A 12,438-nucleotide genomic window follows, 5' to 3' on the forward strand; every position below is an offset into this window, starting at 1 on the left:
CCCCAAGCCCGGCCGACCCCGCCCCCAGCCCTCTTCTCGGGACCCGCCCACCGTCGCTCACCGGGGTCTTAAACTCTGGCCCCCGGCGCAGATGCGCTCCCACGCACCCTGGCATCCACCGCTCCCTTCCCGTCCCCAATCGTGGGCGGCTGAGAGGCGGGGCCGCCCGAGCCTGAGCTTGGGAGCACTTGCAGAGTGGGTTCTTCTCCGCCCGGGTCCCCCTGCCATCCCCATCCCGAGACGTAGCAACTGGCTGGGGTTAGTAAACACGGCAGCCCCCTCAGAGCCTACACGCAGACGACAGACTCTCCGAATCTCCAGGACCTCTGCAACACACCTGCCCAGGCTCTGACCCATAAACATCCCAACCCGATGACACACCAGTAGTCCCCATAGCTCACACCAGCCCATAGACTCAGCACCTCCACCAGGCCTCAGCCTTGACCCAACTTGCTCGGCCCTTGGTAGCTGCACCACTGACCAGGGTCCTGCCCAGGCCCCTCAGGCTGGGGGATCCACTTAGCTAGGGACCCTTCGGAGGCCCTGAATGCCAACCCCACCCTGCTAATTAGCAGGTGGAGCGCTTCCTGCTGATGTCACCCTCCTGCCCCATTCTGCATTTTTCCCTGGATTGTGGAGCAGGCCCTGCTTGGCTGGCATTCAGAGCCAGCCCTGCACCCCGCCCCAACACCCCAAACAAGGAGCAGTCTGGGTCCAGCTTCCAAGAATGGCCCTCCCCAGGGAGGAGCTCCTTGGGTTCCAGCAGGACCCAGGGAGGCAAAGGCAAAGGCCAGGGCTGGACTTGGTGCTAATAGACACACACACAAGACACACAGACAGAGACGCACACAGACACACACACAGACATACACACACATGGACACACAGACAGGCACACGCGCATAGACACACACAGACACACACAGAGACACAGAGACACACACATAGGGCTGGACTTGGTGCTAGCACACACACAGACACACAGATGCAGACAGACACAGAGACACACCCAGACAGATGCACACAGACACAGAGAGACACACACAGACACACAAACAGACCCATATAGACACAGACACACACAGAGACACACACACGAACACAGAGAAATACAGACAAGCACACAGAGACACACAGATGGCTGGACTTGGTGCTAACACACACAGAAAGACACACAATACAGAGACATACACACCCCGGGTGGCTGGAGAAGCCACAGAGCAGGGACACACACAGGTACACACAAACAGACACACATAGACAGAGACACACAAGGACACACAAATACATACAGACACACACACAGAGACACACAGAGACACACATGGCTGGACTTGGTGCTAACACACACAGAGAGACACAGAGACACACGTGGACACACACACAGAGACATACACACCCCGGCTGGCTGGAGAAGCCACAGAGCAGGGACACACAGACAGACACACAGACACAGACACACACACCCCAGCTGGCTGGAGGAGCCACACACAGCTGTCTGGGGTCATGCTATTCGGTCCCCAGCCTCTGTGTTACCAGCTACCCCACACTGACAGGAACAAACCTCTAGACCAGTGGTCAGGCTCTTGTGGGGAAGGGCATAGTCTACACAAGCTCAAAATGAGAGGGGGGAACTGGGAGCATTTCCTGAGGTGGTACCTTGCAGCTAGCTTTGAAGGAGAAGCAGAAGTAACCCACAAAGGACATGGGCCAGCCAGCCAGCAGAGTGACAAGTGCAAAGGCCCTGGGGCACAAGGTCTGGGGGGGTGGGGAAGCCCTCACCCTGAGCAGTAGAGGCATATGATTGGATTTGATGTAAGCCCCTTCCTTTCCTCTGTAGATAGGATCCCAGCCCCCCAATGCTTTGGATGGGGACCTATTGGCCAGGAGCAAGGGTTTAGGGGTGCTGTGGAAGGTGTGAGTGAATGAGGATGATTGATGTTGCTGGAGGTGTTTGGGGAGGGGAATGTTAGGGGACAGGGCCATGGGGCAGACTCACATGTCCCCAAGACCAGCCTCAAAACGTCCAAGGGGGTGGAAAGGGGCTCCAGCTGCTTTAGTCATCTGGGGACCGTTGGAGGGACCGTCAAGGGGGAAGCAGGACCTGTGGATAGAGCCAGGGAGTTAACTATACCCCACACTCTGCTTGCTCCAAGGGGAGGTCTGGAAAGGGGACCTCTGCCCCCATTTCCACACACACTTGCTGTGACTGAGTACACAACCCTTCCACGCAGGCCCCTGGGACCATCGGCTAGGAGGAAGGCTTGGAGCCAGGAACAGAGGAAACTTCCCAGAATCCTGGCAGGGGTGGGGTCACCCCTCACCTGTCCTCTGGTCACTCGGGAGGTGGGAGACCCCCCAGGTCAGCGTGTGCTCCAAGGAGCAGAGGACCCTCCCGGCATCTGGTGTTGGATGTGCAAAGGCTCTGCCAGGCGGGCTGTCGTACCCTCCCATGTGGCCTTTGTGGGGAACACAGACCTCCCAGAGACTGAGTCTGGGATGGTGAGATCCAGGCTCTGGACCCTGGGGCCTCTCTCCTACCACCTCTGCCTGGGAGACATTCCTCTCAGACATGGTACACTACAATGACAGCACCACCCCTTCCTGGACAGGCCCTTATCCTGAAGTGGCCCTGATGGCCAGGCGCCTCTGCCCCTCCTCTCTCCCCCTCCCCTCACCTCTGCCCTCAATCCTCTTCTGGCCTCCCTCATTCCTCTCTGGACTGCATGAGGCGGGGCCCTGTACCACCCCCAACTCCCTTAGCAACCACTGGGGTCTTTCCAGAAACCCAATTCACCTGCCTCTCCTCCATCAGGGGCTTTCCCCTCACACCCAGCTGGTGCCTGTTCACACCCCCCAGAGCTCTGTAAGGGAGACACCCATCGCCATAGAAGCCCTGCATTGTCTTCCCCACCTGCCAGCCTAGTGCTCCTTTTGGGGGGTGAGCTTTCAGAAAGCTCTGGGAGGCTTCAAACCACCCACCTTCTGGCAAGAAATGGAACGCTTAACCATCTGCACCACCCACAGCCACTTTTTTTCCCCCCAGAAAAGCTTGTGGCCAGGTGCTGGGTCCCAAAACAAAGCCTGGCCCACAGCATGGTCAACGCACCACAGCTGGTGGGGGAGGGTATGGGCAACAGTGAAAGAGTAGCAACCTGTGGACCAGAGGGGCACAGGTCCTGGGCCCCACATTGTGGGCAGAGCCCTCTTCTTGCAGGACAATTACAAACAAGGGGAGGTGAAGGTGCAGTAAGGGTGCCTGCAGAAAACTAAGGGACCCCTGCATTGCGTTAGGGACCCTTCACCTGTGACACAGGCGGCCACCAGTGCAGGTGGTTCCCTTCCCTTCCCTGAGGGCTACAAGAACTCAGACCTTAGGAAGGTCCAGACTGGCTGTGGTGGTCTTCAGAGGTGGTCTCATGCCCACTCCCAAGCCTGCTCAAATCTTGGCCCCAGCCAAGGGCCACACAAAGCACCCATCAGCTGTGATCCACACCCTTCACTTGACCACCCAAATCCCAGCGACTCAGTGTGCACCAGAGACCAGCTTCAAACTGCCCGCTCCTCCCCATCCCACAATAGCTTCCCATCTGCCACCTGCCTCGGCAAAGGCCACACTCAACAAAGTACAAAGCGCTACCACGCTGCTCAAGATACATAAAAAGGCTTTATTTGTAGGGTCAGGGGACTCAATCGAAGAGACCAAATCCCATGTCATCGTCCGACTCCTCGGACTCCTCCTTCTTCTCGTCTTTCTTCTCCTCCGCTGTCAAGAGAAGACCCAAGATGGTGAGCATGCCCTGACCACGAGGGGCCAGACTCCCAACTGGAGACCCCGTGGGCCCTGACCCACTCACCTGCAGCTGGGGCGGAGCCGGCAGCAGGAGCTGCGGAGCCCGGGGCCGCAGTGACAGCTACTGCGCCACCAGCAGGTACACTGGCAAGCTTGCCGATACCTGAACCAGAGAGGGAGGTGAGCCCAGTTTCACAGGAACAGAAGGACACCAAAGGCTTGGTTCCACCAGACCACCCCTTCCCGTTGGGGAAGCTTCTATCCAGGAATTTGGCTTCTGAGAATCCTTTCCAGGGGAAGCCAGGCTCGTAGCAGTAAGTGGACAAACATGTTTACAACCAGCTGCTGACCTGGGTCCAGCTCCCAGGCCACAACAGTGAGCTCATGGATCAGGCTGTTTGCTGACCTGGCCTGGCCAGGTCACCTGACAAGAACAGTGAACGGCTGCCCTCACATCTCCAGCTGATGTCACCAGAAAATCATCTGCCCAGAAAAACAGGGAGGAGCTGGCGGCCACACTGGCAGCCCTGCCAACAGGGACCACGTGGTGAACACTGTTTAGACCTTACAGCTCCATGGAAATCCCAGGAAAAGGGCCCAGGCCACCCCTGCAGCTGAGCAGCTCTGGGGACTGTGCAGAAGTGCCCATGGGGTGAGCCCACACAAGGCCTGCTCACTCATCCTGGCCAGGCTTCCGGGGTGCTCTGGTCCATAAGCGAAACCTGACGGGCCACGGGCGGGCCAGCAGGGATTAGGATGGACCATGTGGACTGCAGCCGTCCGGAGGGGTGTATGCCACACTCACCCTGGGCAATGACGTCTTCAATGTTTTTCCCATTCAATTCACTGATAACCTGCAGAAGCAAGCACAGCCCCAGTGACCACAGGGACCCAGAGCCCCGGGGGGAAGCCCATCGGCCTGAGCCTCAGCCCAGGCAGTCCCCTGAAGACGGATCGGTCCTGGTGGCTCCCTCCCGAACCTGTCCGCTACGCGGCAACGGTCTGAACGGCTCACAGGGGGAGGGCGCACCGGGGAAGACAGGTTCCCGCAGACCACCTGCCACCACCCAGGGCGCAACGCGAAAGGAACACGGCCCCAACGATGGACAGCGAGCCGTCCGCACTCCTACTCCGCCGACTTCCGCCTCGGCCTGTCCCCCCTGCAACGCGGCCACGACGACGCTCGCAGCACTCGCTTTCAGCGCCCCGGCTCCCGCTGCCCAGGCCTCGCTGCGCCAGGGCCAAAGGAAGTCCAACAAGGAGCCCCTTGCACAGGCACCGAGCGCCCCACGCCCGCCAGCCGGTCCCACGCGTTCCCCCAGGAAGCAGGCTCGGGGCGGTGAGGCGCCGGCTGCGCGCGGAGAAGCGACCAGAGTACCTTGTTCAGCCGGTCGTCGTCGGCCTCGATGCCCACGCTGTCCAGAATTTTCTTGATGTCTTTGGCGCTTGGGGAGGAATTGCCCCCGAGGGCGGCCAGCAGATAGGAGGCGACGTAGCGCATCCTGAAACGAGGAGGCCGCCGCGTGACCGGCGGCCTTCCGCCCCCCACCCCCGTCCCGCACTGTGGCCGGCGGCCGGGCGGGGCCGCGCGTGGCCTGGCCCGGAGGACCCTGCCCGCGGCCACCCCAGGGTGGCGTGTCTGCCTGCGACCCGACGCGCCCACCCGGTCCCCGCGTCCCCGCCCCAGGTCTCGGCCGTCCCACTTACTCGGCGGCTGCGGCAGCGGGCAGGCCTCACGCGTGCAACCTCGGCGGCGTCAGGGAGAGAAAGGAAGACACCAGCTCAGGGGCGGGACCAAACCACTACCCAGAAACCTCTACGACACGCGCATGGCGCCTCGAGGGGGCGCCTCCAGGTGATGTCACGGAGCGCTCAGCCAATGAGGACGGAGGAGACGCCATTGACCCTAGTGAAGGTTTAGTCACAGCAAAGACTAGGGGAAGTTCAAGGACCAGCTTCTCATACAGTCTGAGGCGAATGTCCCCCGAAAACGTTGGGCGGCCACAGGAAGGAGAACACAAGTCACAACTCGACTTCCTCTCCCTTCGGCGCCTAGCATTCCCAGTATGCCACGCGGCGCCTATGGTTCCCAACATACAGTGCGCCCGCCCGGGACACCATTCCTGGGGCCGTCCGTCTACAGGAGCAACCTACGGCGAACTGCAAATCCCATGGTGCACTGCTGTGGGAAGCGGGTTGGCTGCGCCGGAAGGTGTACGAGCCGCCGAGATAGCACGTGCGTCCGGGTGAAGTCTGAGTACTGGCTATGGCCCTTTCAGCTTTTTGGTGGTGCCACGACCTTTAGAGACGAGAGGCCCAACGACCTCCGGGGTCTGAGTGGCACTCACATCTCTCCGAACTCCGTGAAGCGGCCAAGTGGCTCATTCGCGTTTTCACTGCAGAACCGGAACCACCTTGGACTTGATGGCTGCAGCCTTACCCGGGGGCATTGACCAGCATTGTCAAGGCCTGGGTCAAGTCGGCCGGACTTGAAGACGTTCGGGGAACCTCTAGGCCCAGCAGAGCCGTGAGACCCCGTCACCGCTACCCTGAGGAGCAGAGCCCGGGAGCGGTGATACCCGGATGCCCGGCTCCGCTCTAGCCGACTCGGTGTACCTCCGTGTCCACGCGGACACGTGTTCAGCATGTGTCATTCCTCCCCCTCTTGTCCTCAGAGACCCTGTCGCACGGTTGAATCCTGAATGGGTGCAACAAGGCCGGCCCTGCCTCCGCGGAACGTACGTTCTATTGCGAGGACCCACAGTGGATAAGGAGCCATTCGCAGGCGGAGAAAGACCTGAAGGGGTGCAAAGGAAGTGGGGAGAGGGACAGAAGCCTGGGGCGCCGCCGGAGAGCGCTTGGCGGAGGTGCTGACACGAGCTGCAGGGTGAGAAGGAGCCGGCACTGCACAGCTGTGGGGTGGGCGCACCAAGGCAGATGGCCGAGAAGCAGCCAGCCCTTGCAGCCCTCTGACAGGAATCCATACGGGAGTGTAGTGCACGCGGCACTGGCGTGTAAAGCCCAGCTTCATTAGCACCCTGGGTGAGGTCGCCTCTGTTTCCAAATGAGGGCCCCGGGGCAGGCGGACAGGGTCCACGCTTGGTCCTGGCCACACTGAGCAGGGATGGGGCTTGACTGTAATCACACGGAAGCCTTTAGAGTGTTCTAAGCCGGGACATGACATGTTTGGGTGATAGACTGGAAACGGGGATACTGAACATTGTGCATAATGAGCCCTGGTGGCGTAATGCCTAAGACATTTGAGTGTTGACCAGAAGAAGGTTGGTGATTCAGACCCACCAGCCACTCCTCAGGAGGAATACTGGGCAGCCTACTTCCATAGAGATTTACCACCCCAGAAATCCAAAGGGAGTCACTAGGGGTTGGAATTGGCTGGGTGGCAGTGAGTTTGGTTTTTTTTTGGTAACATTGTGGATATAGGTAATGTTACTGAACTGTATACTTAAAGAAGCTGAAGTGATAGATGTTACATGTATTTTGCTACAATTAAAAAAAATAACTGACCCAAAGGGCAATGTGAGTGATCAACATGGTGGCACCGAGGAAGAGGAAGATGGAGAGAGGTGCATGGGAGGTATAGACAATAAAGATGAACCCTTTTGCACATACAGTACTGCATTGTCAGTGAAGGCAAACATTGATCGAGGATAGGTAGATGGGTGGACAGGCTGAATGATCAGGTATGTCTGGGCAGGGGGGAGTGCCCATGGCCACGTATAGGGTTGGCAGAAGATGTTTGTACAAACATATCTGTATGTGTTGTAAGAACACCTGAGTGTATAGTAGACCTGACAAGGGATGAGGTGTGGTGGCTTGTTGGCCACAGCCAGCTACCTTGAGGGAGCAAGTTGTTGGACCTGTGGAATCAGGACTGTGGCTGCAGGGGACATCAAGCTCAATTGGCATAACATAGTACACAAAACGTTCCACATTGTACTCTGGCAAGAAGCGATTAGGCTCTTCAAAGCTTGCAAGCAGCCATCTAGGTGCAACGATGGCTCTCCTCATCCAGAGGAAAGAAGAATGAAGAAAACCAGACATGGAAACAGTTGGTCCAAGGGACAGCAGACCATGCAAACCTCAGCCTGTATGACCATGAGACCAGAAGAACTAGATGGTGCACGGCTCCCACTGTCAACCACTCGGGGATCAGTGCAGGACATCCTGGACAGAGTGGAAGAATAATGTGGAACAAAACCCAGAATCATAAAAAAAGACTGTGCTGCTCTGATAGAACCTGGTGAGACCCCTGAGACTATGGCCCCTAGTTACCCTTCAGGTCTGGAACTGAACTCCTGTGGCTTCCAGCCAAACAACAGGCAGATGGGGTGACATTCACATCAGGTAGATACACTCTTTGGAGTGATCAACAAAAGGGCAGAGTTTGGACAGACAGATGGGGGGGTGTGAGTGCATGGGAGGGAAGGACTCAGGGAAGAGGTAACTACAGGGAGGAAGTGGGAAGAGAGCTGTTACATTGTGGGGAAGTGCAGTCAATGTCATGAAACAAAGTGTATGGAAAATGAATTTGCTCCATAAACTTTCACCCAAATCACAATAAAATTTAAAAACAAACAAAAACCTGACCCTCTGGCGACTGTGGAAAGCGAGTGGGGGCAGTGCTGGGATGGGAATGAAGGCAGCACGCTGCCTGTGATCCAGGTAGGACAATGGTGTAGCCAGGGAGGTCGTACAGGGTGCACCATGAGGCTGGCATCTCGGTACTGAGTCGGCAGAACTAGGCCTGCCTGTTCATTCATTCAATGGGCGCTCAGAGTAAAGCACTGGCCGGTCCTGGGGTGTGTGGAGCTCCCCAGTGCCTGGTCCAGAGGGAGCGTTCCGCCCCGCCCCGGGATCGCACCGGCTCATCTTAGCGTCGGGCGGAGAGGCACAGCAGCAGGCCGCGTTCCATCCGGCGCGACGCGGGCCTTGCTGGCGGGAGAGACCCCACAGCACGGATTTGCGCCAAGTCGCGGAAGCCGGCTGCAGTCGGGCGCGCGGGACCGGCGTCCCAGTCCCCAGGGCCTGCGACCTTCGGCCCGCGCAGGGGCGGGGCCTGGAGGGGCGGGGCGCAGAGCGCCCGCCGCCCGGAAACGCGCGGGCGGGAACCCGGCACCGAGCAGGGCTCCCCCGGGCGCCGGGCCGGCTCCGGGCCTGGATCCCAGGTACACGCGGGCCGCCGGCGGAAAAGTTTGCTGCGGACGGGGCGGGGGATCCCAAGCCTTTCCTGGCCCAGACCGCGGCGCTCGCCGGGGGCCCACAGAGCCCGGACGGCTCTGAATGGGGGAGAGCGCGCTCCTGGCTGGGACCGGTGCCCTCCTGGTGATTCGAGCCAGACAAGCCCGGCACCACTCTCCCTAGCACACCGAGGTTTACTCCTGAGGCAGTGGGTGACCCTCCCCAGGGGTCACTAAGTGGGACTCCGCCCCCAGGTCCTGGAAGCCGCCCAGTGGCTCGGTCCCTAAGTTCTGTCCATGCCTTCAGTTGTCTGGCACAAGGGGCGCTCGCCACTCCTCCGGAGCTGGTGCTTGGTGCAGGGAGTGGGACCTGGGTGGGCAGCCCTCCAGTTCCAGGAGCAGGTCAGCCGGATGACCTGACAGGTCCACTGCCTGGAGTCCCAGCGGCTGGTCTCCTGCCAGCTACGGGTGCCATGCACACCCACTGCCAGGAATGACCCATGCCCGGGGCTGCAGAGTGACTGTGGGGCCTCCTCGACTCCAGCCACCCAGCCCCTGAGACCAGATGGTTTGGCTCAAGCTCCCTGCAGAGTCCCTGCGGTGGACGCCCCAGCCCACTCCTCCTCCTGCCTCTGCAGCTTCCCGGTCCTGCCTGAGCAGGCCTGCCCGGCGAGCTGGGACATGTCCGGCCCCCAAGGGCGGTCGGTGGGCGATGGCTGCAGCGGCGGAAGGGCTGGAGCCCGAGGTGCCGGCTGCTGCTGCAGAAGATGCTGCCAGAGATGCAGAAGAGGGAGCCACGGATGCCGCGCACCAGCCGCCCCCTCTCCTGGCTGGGAACCGCCTGAACCTGGACCTGCACCCGGGGGGCTGCCGCCAGCTGCTGCGCCTCTGTGCCCATCCGTCCCCACAGCTGCAGCAGGTGGAGTTTCTGCGGCTGAGTGCCCACGAGGACCCTGGGCTGCTGGAGGCCACCCTGGCCCAGGTGCCGGACAGACTGCCCTGCCTCCGATCCCTGGTGGTCAAAGGTGAGCCGGTCCTGCCCTTTTCTAGCCATCTGCAGCTCCTGCCCTCTTCTGCCCTGTGGTCCTTGAAAGCAAACCCAGGCCCCAGCCCAGGGTCTCCCCACCTAAGTGGGAGCCCCTGGCACTCCTGGTCTGGTCCCTATTCTCAGCCACATCACCATCCTGAGCCAGAGCTGAGGCTGGCCCGGCCTACGCACCTGCAGCTGGCTGCCTGGTGGGATCTCCCAGGAGTCTTCCATGTGGGAGTGTTTCCTGGGGGACCATGGGTGACCGGTCGTCTCTGGACATGGGTGTCGGTGGGACCCCATGGGTGACAGATGACCTGGGTCTCTGTCATAGTCTCCCTCTGTGTGCTGGCCTCTCTCTACTGCCTCCATCTTAGTCCCCATGTCCACTTGTGGCCTTCCACACGGCCACCTTCTCTGGCTGGTAGGGCTGAGCTGGGACCTGGATCTGAAGTCCACACCCAGCTCCCCCTACCTCCCAGGTGGGCTGCATCGGGACACTCGGGGTGCCTGCCTCCGGGGCTGCCTGACCTCACTGCCCCCTGGCCTGAGTCACCTGGTCCGCCTGGCTCACCTGGACCTGAGCTTCAACAGCCTTGAGACGCTGCCAGCCTGTGTCCCTCGACTGCAGGGCCTGGATGCACTCCTTCTCTCTCATAACTACCTCTGCGAGCTGCCTCAGGCCCTGGGGGCCCTCCCTGCCCTTACCTTCCTCTCTGTGACCCACAACCGCCTGCAAGTGCTGCACCCGGCACTGGGGGCCCTATCCACCCTGCGGTGCCTCGACCTCTCTGAGAACCTTCTGGAGGGGCTGCCCCCCGAGATCGGAGACCTGAGCAGCCTCGTTGAGCTCAACCTGGCCTCCAACCGGCTGCAGAGCGTGCCAGCCTCCCTTGGTGAGTAGGGCCCCCTGGCTCATGACACACTGGGAGCTCCTGGCCCCTCTTCCACCGCAGCCAGGGGCCCCCTGCCCTGGCCTTTGAGGCTCTGACGTCTTGTGTCCTGGCTTCTCCGGGCTCTGGGACTAGTGTTTCACTGAGCTGGGCGCTCTGGGCCGGGGCGTGCCCTGCCAGCCCTAAGCCAGTGCCGCCCCCAGTGGGGCTGCGGGCCTTGCGTCTCCTCGTCCTCTGCAGCAACCTCCTGACCTCACTGCCTGCCGGCCTCCTGCACCTCCCGCTGCTCACCCGGCTCGACCTCAGGGGCAACCAGCTGCGGAGCGTGCCCCCCGAGTTCCTGGACGCCCCCTTTGTGCGGCTGCAGGGGAACCCCCTGGGCGAGGCCCCACCGGCTCTCCTGAACCCCCCAGGTAGGCTTGGTGCTAGGGAGGGGCAGGGCACAGACAGGACCTAGGGCGTATTGCCACTCTGATGGCTTCTCCATCCTTTTCCACAGGAACACCTGCCATTCTGGAAATGCCTAAGCTGTACTTGAGCACAGATTTGGACAGGTGTGAGCAGGGCGGGGCCTGGCCATGCTAGCCCCCTTGCCCCTGCCCTGGGCTCTCCTCCTGAGACCCCCTGGGGTCCCTGATGCCAGCCATCATCTCACCATCCAGCTTCCCGGTGACCCCCCAAGGCTGCTCTGTGACCCTGGCCTGTGGCATCCGCCTTCATTTTCCCGCGGGGGCCACTGCCTCCCCCATCACCATCCACTACCGACTGTGGCTGCCTGAGCCGAGCCTGGTGCCCCTGGGGCCTCACGACTCCCTTCTCAGCCGAGTCCTGGAGCTGCAGCCCCACGGGGTGGCCTTCCAGCAGGCAAGGCTGGGCCGGGCTGGGCAGTGGAGGGGCTCCCCAGCCTGGCCCCATGCTCACTGCGCCACCTGGCAGGATGTGGGCCTGTGGCTGCTCTTTGTGCCCCCGCGAGCCCAGCGTTGCCGTGAGGTGGTAGTCAGGACCCTGAGTGATGACAGCTGGACTGACCTGGAAACCCGTCTGGAGGGGGAGGCCCCCAAGGTGAGGCCCCCGGGCCCACCTGGACAGAGCACATGCCCCCCGTGCCCCAGCGCCTCTGCCCTGGTCGCTGTGCACTCTGACTCCGGGACCCCCATCCAGCAGCTCCAACCTGAGCCCTCTATCCCAGAGACCCTGCTCTTGAACCTTGTCTTCCTCTGCCTACGTTGCTCAGACTCCAATCCTGCTCCTCGTCCCACTGATGCTCTTCCAACCTTATCCCCTCGCACTCTCTGTCCTATCCCCATACCCTCTGCCCCAGGGGCTGCACGCTGACCCCTCTCCCCTCTGGTCCCAGGATCCTTGCCCCAGCGGCTTTGTCCTGACCCCTCTCCCCTCTTCCTACCCAGCAGCCAAACCCTGACCCCTCTCCCCTCACTCCTGCTCCAGGGACTCCCCTCTGACCCCTCTCCCCTCACCCCTGCCCCAGCAGCTCCCCTCTGACCCCTCTCCCCTCACCCCTGCCCC

General features: G+C 61.1%; 2 protein-coding genes and 1 non-coding gene across 3 annotated transcripts in view; 1 reads left to right on the forward strand and 2 right to left on the reverse strand.

Annotated features, from left to right (window-relative positions):
- Nucleotides 1-3,689: 3,689 nt before the first annotated feature.
- Nucleotides 3,690-5,294, reverse strand: RPLP2 (ribosomal protein lateral stalk subunit P2). Its single transcript, XM_007949294.1, has 4 exons — nucleotides 5,172-5,294; nucleotides 4,599-4,647; nucleotides 3,858-3,956; nucleotides 3,690-3,766 (listed from the first exon to the last, which is right to left on the reverse strand). The coding sequence occupies exons 1-4, from the start codon at nucleotides 5,292-5,294 to the stop codon at nucleotides 3,690-3,692; spliced, it is 348 nt and encodes a 115-aa protein (XP_007947485.1).
- On the reverse strand, nucleotides 4,423-4,557 carry LOC122150807. The gene has a single exon (XR_006163865.1). It is a non-coding gene; the product is annotated as a small nucleolar RNA SNORA52 (small nucleolar RNA).
- A 4,409-nt stretch (nucleotides 5,295-9,703) lies between the features above and the next one.
- The window catches only part of PIDD1 (p53-induced death domain protein 1), a 5,358-nt gene continuing 2,623 nt past the window's right edge, over nucleotides 9,704-12,438 (forward strand). Inside the window, exons 1-6 of the mRNA XM_007949295.1 lie at nucleotides 9,704-10,016; nucleotides 10,501-10,914; nucleotides 11,115-11,324; nucleotides 11,411-11,465; nucleotides 11,574-11,775; nucleotides 11,848-11,973. Of these exons, the coding sequence (XP_007947486.1) occupies nucleotides 9,704-10,016; nucleotides 10,501-10,914; nucleotides 11,115-11,324; nucleotides 11,411-11,465; nucleotides 11,574-11,775; nucleotides 11,848-11,973 (1,320 nt within the window). The remainder of the gene's footprint in view (nucleotides 10,017-10,500; nucleotides 10,915-11,114; nucleotides 11,325-11,410; nucleotides 11,466-11,573; nucleotides 11,776-11,847; nucleotides 11,974-12,438) is intronic.

Source organism: Orycteropus afer, unplaced genomic scaffold, assembly GCF_000298275.1.
Source record: "Orycteropus afer afer isolate SDZICR_OR568_19922 unplaced genomic scaffold, OryAfe1.0 scaffold00244, whole genome shotgun sequence".
NCBI classification, from domain to species: domain Eukaryota; kingdom Metazoa; phylum Chordata; class Mammalia; order Tubulidentata; family Orycteropodidae; genus Orycteropus; species Orycteropus afer.